At 37.1% G+C, this 10,032-nt stretch overlaps 1 protein-coding gene across 1 annotated transcript; it reads left to right on the plus strand.

The window, feature by feature from the left end:
- The first annotated feature begins 2,203 nt into the window (after nt 1-2,203).
- LOC148442398 (putative inactive cytochrome P450 2G1) lies at nt 2,204-9,660 on the plus strand. The gene is made up of 3 exons (XM_088463985.1): nt 2,204-2,293; nt 6,680-6,821; nt 9,479-9,660. Exons 1-3 carry the CDS (start codon nt 2,204-2,206, stop codon nt 9,658-9,660), a joined length of 414 nt encoding a protein of 137 aa, XP_088320111.1.
- Nucleotides 9,661-10,032: the final 372 nt, after the last annotated feature.

Below are 10,032 nucleotides of genomic sequence, written 5' to 3' on the forward strand. Positions count from 1 at the left end.
TACAACATATATTAGTTTGAGCATTTTTATGGCTGGTAGAGAGATTACCATGATTTAGCAATTCTACTTCGGAACCAGCAACCCCAATTCTAGTCAGTCTATTGTATTGGGTTTCAATTGAGGCACTTTCCTTTAGTGATGGATGTTCCTAATCAGCAGTTACATAATATTTCCACAAGAGTTTTTCTAAAAAATCTAAAAGTTGTAAAAGTGGTGGTTCCAGGGAATCCTAATACTGCCTCAGCAGTCATGCCCAGAGATGATAAAAAGAGTCCCAGTTGTGTTCAGCATTAGGATGGTAGCTTTTGGGAAGTGTGTCCACTGATTTGTTTGCATGTCCCCTCCCCATGGAAGATTGTGAACCATGTTGATGAGACTGGGCTTGGTTCACATTATGTCTGAACTACACATATTGGGGACCAGCCCATCCTTTATAGCCTGACATTGGCTTCCCCAAAGTCCCCCTTTTTCAGTGGGAACCAGAACTTATAGATTTGGTGATGGTTATAGATTTTTTTTGGGGGGGAGGAGAAGTGCACTCACATGTTTTACTTATTTATTTATTTTTAACAATTTAACAATACAATATGCAGAAGTCATCATAGGCATTTTTATAATGTGTGCATGGTGTGTGGTGCATATGGGCCCCCTCAGGCATTAATACACCACTGGAGGTCACCATTATCAATCTCCTCCCCAGGCAGTTCAAATAGGTTTTCAAGTCTTAATGATCATAGTAACTGGCTTACACTTATCAGTTATGGATACTCTAGGGATGAAATGCAAAATGGGTTTAAGGTATACCCAAAACAGTATACACAAAGTGAAAATATTTTCATCTATTTGCAAGTATTATACCAAATGTGCTCACTTTACGACAGAAAACCATCACGAATCCTTAAAACTTAAATGCACTTACATTGCATACCGCTTCCCCTAAGTAATAAATATGTATTTTTTTTCAATCATTTTAAATGCTAAATCCTCCATCATCATTGTTGTTATCTTTTATTTGTAAGGCGCCACATGTAGTCCATAGCACCATACTTATGGGATGAACAGTGAACACATATAACAGTATAAAATAATGCAAAGACAACAATGCATAATACATTAGTATACAAAATAAAGTTATACAATGTCCAATCAACAACAAAATTGACAGAGTATAAACTGAACATAGAATTGTAGATTCAGCTCTTGTCAAGACAGTGAGCATCAGTGATAAGCGTGAAGTCTTCCAGTGCCCAGGTGCATGGACTTGAGAAACAGGCCTGGTGAGACAGGAGTGCAGTGGTAGAAAACACAAGGGATTGCAGCAAAGGTAGATGAATTAGGTGGTTATCAGGCTTGAATCAAGATGTGAGTTTTGCGGGCACACTTAGAGCCTCGAAGACTAGTTGTTAAGCTAATATTACATGGGAGTGTGTTCCAAAGGTTGAGAGCAGTATAGACAAAATCCTGTGAACAGGAGTATGTTGATGTCATTGAAGTAGTGGGAGGAAGTAGGAAGTGTGGAAGTAATGCAGTGGTCATTGTCAGTGTGGAGTGGGAATGAGTGTAGGTAGAAATTATGTTGGAAATGTAGCAGGAAGAGGAGTGGATTTGTAGGTCAGGGTGAAGAGTTTGAACTTGATTCTATAGGAGACAGGAAGCCAAGGTAATGATTGGCATCTAATTGTAAATTAGGCACTTAGTGGCCAATCTTCAGAATGGAATTTATGGCCTCAAGCAACCAGATCCTAGAATCAGAAAAAAAAACTCTTGCATGGAGGGACAAATCCTTATCTATACAGTAAGTTAGAAAGCAATGCATGGGAGAGTTATTATATGATCCTAAAAAAAATTTTACACTTGAAAAATGAAAAAGGGAAGATAGTGTTGCCAGATAACCAAAATTGTTGAAAGATGATTGGCTAACTATAGTTCAAATCTACAATAACAAGGACAGAAACTGCTGTTGCATCTGCTACAATGCAGATATGTTTAGCCCTATCTCAATTGACCATTGGAGTGGATCATGTAAAAGAATAATCAATGTGACTTCCGATTCTGGTGATGATGGAGTGAGCCACTTCTCTTACCAGCTTCCCTCAGCAGACTATTGGCATCCACATTGCAGTGCATGGAGAAGTATTTAGCCTCTCTGATGCCCGCTAAACAACGTCTTTCCCACTTTGAGAATGGCTGCACCACCTCCAATATGCCCACAGATTCCAGAGACCTCAGAGCTCCAGACTTGCAGCCTAAGATGCAGCCACCAGACCTGACAATCATTGCACCTTTGTCCCCAGTACCGGAACTGTGACCTCCCTCTCCTAAGGAGATATTGTACACACTATTAAAGATACTGTTAGTAACTTGCTGAAAGAGCAGACTACAGGACAGGCATGAGTGCTACAATAGGTGGTAGCAGATACAAAGGGTCAGATCCAGCAACTTGCACAAAGGGTTTCCACAGTGGAACACAGACTAGGATAGACTTTCCAAGAAGATGTTACTATTTTAAAATCCCAGGCTTCCATATTACAGAAATTGTATTATCAGATCAGGGCTAAATTGCATGATCTGGAAAATAGATCCCACCGCAATAATTTAAGAATTGTGGGTTTACCTGAAGCTTTGAATGGATACGTGCCTTACTAATTTTTTTGATCTGTGCTGCCAGAAATGCTCAGTATTGAAGATTCCTGCACTGAACTTGTCATATTGTAGAATGGGCCCCACAGGATGGGTCCCTCCAGATTGCAACCTAATTCTAAACCACATGTTATTCCAATCAGATGCCTCAACTATTTCCATAAGGACACTATTAGGTATGCATCTTGTAGAACTGTGACCTCACATGGAATGGCTCTAAATTATTTATATTTCAGAACTATTCCCAAGCACTCTCTCCCCTATGTGTCACCCAGTCTGTCTCCCACTCACTTTTAGATTGTAAGTTCTTACAAGCAGGGCTCTCTTCTTTTCCTTCCCAAAATTGACACCAAACATTTTGGGTTTGGCAGTCCTGCTGCTGATATGAGTCTTATGACTGCTGATGCAGCAAAGTTTATAAACCTTGTACTGTACTGCAATGTTTTGTACTGCAATTCATGTTTATTTTTATTGTGTTGCAGAACCCTTTTGACATCATATAAATAAAGGATAATAACAATAATAACTCACGGGAGATGCTATTGAATTCTGTGACGTGAGATGATGTTGAAAAGATTTAATTGTGGCATGTAGTTTATACCCTTTCTCCACTGTTTGGGTTTGCTTCTAACAGATACTGCTTTTTGATTCTATAGGTGACTTTAGTTTCTATGTTGTTGCAAATTAAGTTTCTCCTATTGTCAGCCCTGAATATACCTGTATAGTGTACAGGTATCTCCTTACTACCTAACTTGCTGTCTATTACCATGAGGCCTCACTTACTCATTCCATCTGCATATGTTTTGTTTTATTATTATGTTTAAAGGTGTAATTCCTGTTATGATTGTTCTTGTAATCCAATAACCTGTAATTCTCCCTCTTCTATTCTACTTTCTCACTTTATTTACCCGTGTTTGGTCTGGCTCCATATGCTGCTGATTTGTATAAGGTTTTGATATAGATAAGTTGGTCTTGAAGCTTCTTTACTCCAGATTGCAGAGAATGTTGATCTTAAGATTTACAGTGATGTCAATTGTTTTCCTTTTTGCTCTGAGGTCTATTAGGTCTCCTGGAGCTTGTTTAATTTTTAAGCATTTCTTTTTATTGTTTTTGTCTAATTGTTTGTCCACCCTCTCTGTTGTGTATTCCCTGTTGTGTTTTTCACTCTAGTCCTTCTGATATGTTGCTACAGAAGAACTTCATTACAGTACAACTATGTATTCTTCACTCTATATTATTTTGCCTGCCCTCATCCATTATTATTGGAAATGTATTTGATTAAATTAGGATCTTGGAGTGTGGGAAGCATCAATTCACCAATGAAATTAAATAAAAGATTACTGTAACTGAATAAGCTCCATTTAGATTTGGTCTTTCTACAGGAGACCCATTTACTACAACAAGAACTGTGCTGATTTTAGTGAAAAATCAGTTGCAGATTGAGCTAATGTTGCACATATCCATTATGTTTTATGTACAGTTTATGCTCCAAATTAATTTTCCCAAAATGTTTTTTTATCCATAACCCAAGTGTATCAGTTTATGCCACTGTCACTAAATGTCAGGGTTGACTTTAATATTCTCTCTTATATATAAAGATCCATGCGGTCATCTTCCTAAGTTAGGATTTTAAGTTTTTGCCATGACAAATGTATGGAGAACTAGACATCCTCTAGATAAAGAGATCACATTCCTCTCTACCACCCATGGTACTCTGGGCCTGATTCAGAGATGGACCCTAATGAGATCGCAGCTGCGATTTTGCAAGGAACACAACTGCAAAAATATACTGTCTGCAAAGAACACTCAAGCACAGAGACACCCACTGCTGCCTTCTACCCTGCATGCTTAAATATCGGTAATATCGCCGCACATAGGCAAAATCTTGCCCATGCAGAAGGTCTGACCAGCCGCATCCTTGGGAGCTCTCCTGACATGCAGAGTTGCATATGCACTCTCAGTGGCTAATTTATGCATGCCCAAGTTATATTGTTCAAAGAATGCATGCACAATGGCAAAGAATCGCAATAGCGTCCATTTCTATATCAGGCCCTAGACTATGTCTTAGTGGCTGATGCATTAATAACCAAAGCTGTAGCTATAGAAATTAAACCAATGTATTCTTCACATCACGCACTATTCTGGGTAGCTCTTGCCACCACGACAGATAGAGGCACCTTTAGGCTATGGAGGTCTCCAACTTACCTTTCTTCACTTTTGAGATATAGGAGCAAAGTTGAGGCTTATGTGGAGCAATTCAGACTTAATAATATTCAGCACGAACAGGAAGACTCTCTTGTTTTTTTGTAGTCATCTAAGGCAGTTATTTGTATATTATATGTGGTTGCTTCCCAGTGCCGTAAAGAGTTTTTTGAGCTATATAAACATGTTCAAACCTCTTTAATGTGGGCATACCAATTATTCAAAACATCTCCTCCTACGTAGTAAACCAGATTACCTTACAGCTAAAATCCAATTTGATGAGATATTGTCTAAAATGGGGGACCGTTTCTCCCTCCAGATAAACCACAGTTTTTTATTTAATTTGGTAACAAATCAGTATGTCTACTCTTTAACCTTCTGAGGAGATCACAACTTGTCTCTTTGATCAACAATCTGCATAGGCATGATCATTCTTATACAAACAATAGTACAGAAATCATTGAGGAACTTTTATCATTCTACAAATTCATATATGCCCAGTCGCCTACTGAAAAACAGGCTAAAGCTACTTTCTGGTGGGGAATTCACTTACCTCAGTTAGACTAAGACATTATAGACCAGCTATGTGCTCCAATCACCTCTACTGAGGTGCAGTTGGTTATTCAAAAGTTGAAACTCGCTAAAGCCTCTGGTCCCGATGGGCTTACAAGGGAGTATTACAAGATTCTATTGCCTAGAATCTATGATACTCTTACTAATCCATTTAACACTATCTGAACTGCTATGTTTCCAAACTATTTTAATTATGCCATCCTCAAAATTCTCCCCAAGCCATACAGAGACCCAGACTTAACTAATTCCTACAGGCCCATCTCTCTCTTAAATGTCAATTACAAGTTACTGATTAAAATCTTGGCAGAGAGGATCAAACTATTACTAACTTCTATCATCCATATGGACCAAAGACTATTTATTTTGGGATTGCCATTCAGTGGGTAATATTAAAAAGGTGAACAGCACAGTAGGTGGAATCCTCCAGAGTTTATTGTAGTGTTACACACTAAAATATATCTGAACTGGGGATTTATCGAAAAGCTAACAAGATCTCTTTAATTTCTCATTAACTATTCATTTTTATTTATAAGTTCAATACATTGAAATGTACTCTATTGACTTTACAATCTACCTCATATCAATTATAGTTTAACCTTGAACAATATTACATGCAAGTCTCTCTTTTGGTTGCATTAATATTTTAATCTAACTTACTACTCACAATCAATTTTAGATTTTGTTGTTTGTTCCCATTTGTGTCCTTGCTTTTGTCTCTGTCTTGTTTTGTATCCTTTACATTATTCTATGTTTATTGTCTTATGGTTTACTGCAGGGGTGTGGGCACTGGTTACTTCACTCTAAATAACACTGGAAGTTTTTTCCATATATTGTATTGCTATGACCTTATCTGTAATTGTAATAATTTTCTTCCCTCTACTTGTATGTAACATGTTGGAAGCTTTCTTTATACATCATGTCAGGTCCCTTTTCCTTAATTGAGTAAAAACACTAGAAAAATAATTCATCACTCCCTCCACCCTCAAACTTGACTATGGAGCCCACAGAGTGTATGACACTGTAGCTGAAGTTCGTCAAGAAGCGTTATGGTTTATTTTTTGATAATTACTAATTTAATTATTATATTTATTCTATTATGTTACCAGAGAAAGTCCAAAAATTAATATAGTATATGACATTGTGGTACAGTAGAAAATAATAGGTTAACCCTGATAAAAACGGACACTAAGCAAAAGTTTATTAAGATGCATGCATCCAAGGGATACAAATAAAGTGTTAACCTTCATTCTTGTATGTTTTTCAGCACACCAATGTGTTTCCGATGTTGACCACAGTACTGAAAGACCCCACCTACTTCCCATACCCAAATGAGTTCAATCCCAAGAATTTTCTTGATGAAAATGGTGCATTTAAAACGAATGATGCCTTTATACCTCTATCAGCAGGTATACGCACTTATAAACATAAATAATTATTTATAATAGTATGTAAAGTAATTGCTAGTCATTGTGGAGATGAGAAAATAAAATGTAAAATTCACCATCCAAAATTTCTCAAACATTTATGCAGAAATTACTGCACCCACAGCAGAAGGTCCTTCATTTCTACTATTTATTTATATGTATACATAGGAGGTACCAGAGTCAATATATACAAAGATAATACACTGATGGTGTTGCGCTAATTGGATTTGTAATTACAAATAAATACTTAACGTGGCAGAAATGAATTCAAGACACCAAATAAATCTATGATGAATTTAATAAATACACAATAAGCATATCAGTAATGGTATACAAATGACATATAACAATCACCTTAATATTGTAAAAGTCTGTACAGACTATCATATATTACCATTGAACCTCTTGATTCCTAATAGAGACCTACATAACTGACAGGTTTACTAAAGAAAGCATAAAAATATAAAAAAATTGTACATTGCATGTAAACTGTGACCAATCTTAATCTGATAGTTCTCACCCGATCAAAGTCCACATATGAGAGTCCTAATAACCCCTTTGATTTTACCTCCGGGTTTTGGCAAGGGGTAGCGCTGGAATGTTTTCCAAAGGTGTAAACAATACAATGTTATTTAGGAAATATGGACTTCATGCTAATTCGAAGCGCACATATAATCCACCTGTATATCCTGAAGAGGTGTAGTGGTTATTGGTATCTCCTACCACCTGGCCAATGGACAAGGTTATCCTCTGATGGGGAAATCCTGAGGCTGTAATATGGCCAACACATGACCGTCTGGTTATCTCTCACCATCTTGAATCCAGCCAGCGGGCACCGTCCCTGCAATGTGTAGCGCTTATGGCTCTCCATGGAAATAATTGGGTATCCAAAGTCAGCAAAACGACTGTGTCACTTGATGAAAATATATACAGTTTATATTAAAACAGTGCGTGGACTCCTGTTTTATTGTTTTGGCAAAACCAACTGTAAATGTTATGGATTTGGTTTTGGCAAAACCACCCTCAGTGTTTTGGTTCAGATTTGTTTTTGTATTTCTTTAAAATTGATAAAAATTGATAGAAAGAAACAGCTGAAATCATGTAATTTGGACCCGTTTACATGCAATCTAAAACTGAGATTTCAAGTTCAGAACTTACAGCAGACCCGAGTCAGGACTCAATTCTACTCAGAACCCCAAAAGTGATCTGAGCCTGGACTCAAGTTGACTTAGAATCCCTCAATTCAGGTGTGGTCCTATTAGAGATGTTCTCTGGTATTTTGGTTGTGGTTTTAGATCTGAATTCATCTTCATGTTTTGGTTTTGCAAAACCATCCTCAAGTGTTTTGGATTTGGGTCTGATTTTTAAAATTTCTTTAAAAAAAAACAGGTAAAATCATGTAATTTTGACCTGTTTACATGCAATCCAAAACCCGAGTTCGGTTTGTAAAACTGAGTTCAAGCTGACCGCAAAACCAAGTTGGGACCTGTTTCAACTCGGAACTCCAAAGTGATTCCGAACTCGGACTTGGTTCAACTCTGAACTCTTAAATTTGGTTGTTGTCGGTTCTCTGTGAACCGGACCTGCTCATCTCTAGTTCATATGGCAGGAAACCAAACTTGCACATCTCTAGTAGATATCAATATATATGAATTAGTTGTCTTAATGCAGCCCTACTTGTACATTTTCCAGCAGTAGGGGGAGTAGAAAATATTATGCAAGAACCACTGCAAGTACTCTAATCCATAATCTGTTGGGTAACACCTGATGAGGAACTGCGCTTTTTAAAATGAAAACACCACATCTGATATGGCAGATAAAATAATAACAGGACATACTATATTTAAAAACAAGAATATACATATGAATTTAATAATGTAGAATGAAAATCAATATACAGTACAGATAATAACCAGACTGATTAAATGATCCTACAAATTTATACAAATTTTAGGATTATAATGTTACTATATCGTACTAGAAATAGAACTCCCCTGCTGCAGACACTAAGGGGAATTCAATTGCTCAGTGGCGACTGTCAGTCCGACGGAGCAATTCAATTGTTGCTCCATACACGCAATAGCCATCGGCGCCGACATTTCTGTTCTCAGTCTCCTGAGGTGGCGATCAGAAATGTGTAATAAGTTTGTGGTTTGGGCATCCAAACGGTAGTTTGGGAGCCCTTACCAGGTCTTTATATGGTTTTTGCCACATTATGTGGCTAAACCCTGTCTATTTGGGTGCGACAAGCCCAATAATGCATGGGCGCCCAAAAACAATTTATTATAGGATACCAATCTCCTGTCACTTTTGAAGGGAGATTGGGTGGGATAAAGCAATTGACTCACCACCCTTTATGATCTTGGGATTAGAGTTGCAACTGTAACAAATTCAAATATTAGGGCAAACAGATATAAAGCTTGAGTTGAGTATGGAACAGAAAAAAATTGCAAATATACAACTAATATTTCGTAATTCCTCCCTTATAGGAAAAAACACATCCCACTGTTTACAGCCAATGACTGAACAGCTTTTGAGAGATTAGAAATAAACAATGTCAATAAAGAAACTAGTAAATGGGTCCTTTAAATTGTGACTGGTACCATTTAGTGTAACAGTATATTTTTGTTTTTCACCAGGGAAAAGGATCTGCTTGGGAGAGGCCCTTGTTCGAATCGAGCTCTTTCATTTTTTAATTACTGTTTTGCAAAATTTTAACTTGAAGTCTCCTGTTCCTCCAGAGGAATTGGACATCACACCAGATATATCTGGACTGGGAAATCATCCAAAAGCTTACAAGATCGCTTTCATTCCTCGTTAACTATTTATGTTTATTTAGGAGTTCTGTACATTGAACAAGTTCACAACACACTATTGACTTTCTAATCCACCTCCTATCAATAATATTTCATCTTGATCAACGGTACATGTAAGACTCTCCTTTGGTTGCTTTAAAAGTTTACTCTAATATACTACTCACATTCCATTTTTTATTTTGTTGGTGTAATGCTCTAACAAAGTATTTAGGGAAATAGAGGGAAATTTTAGAATGGAAAAATTCAACTAAACTCCAAGAAAAAGGAAGCATGTAAAATAACTGTAATTGGAATCCACCATAAGCAGTAGTCACTGACTTTTATTAATAGGCAGACTGTGACTACTGATGAAAGATTTTCATAGAACTACCTGTATG

This window comes from Taudactylus pleione, unplaced genomic scaffold (genome assembly GCF_031769625.1).
Source record: "Taudactylus pleione unplaced genomic scaffold, aTauple2 ptg001546l, whole genome shotgun sequence".
In the NCBI taxonomy this organism is placed as follows: Eukaryota; Metazoa; Chordata; class Amphibia; order Anura; family Myobatrachidae; genus Taudactylus; species Taudactylus pleione.

Coding starts and splice junctions, on each gene's coding strand:
- LOC148442398 (XM_088463985.1), top strand. CDS start 2,204: ATGCCCACAGATTCCAGAGACCTCAGAGCTCCAGACTTGCAGCCTAAG. Junction 2,294..6,679: donor TCATTGCACCTTTGTCCCCA/GTACCGGAACTG, acceptor TATGTTTTTCAG/CACACCAATGTGTTTCCGAT. Junction 6,822..9,478: donor CTTTATACCTCTATCAGCAG/GTATACGCACTT, acceptor GTTTTTCACCAG/GGAAAAGGATCTGCTTGGGA.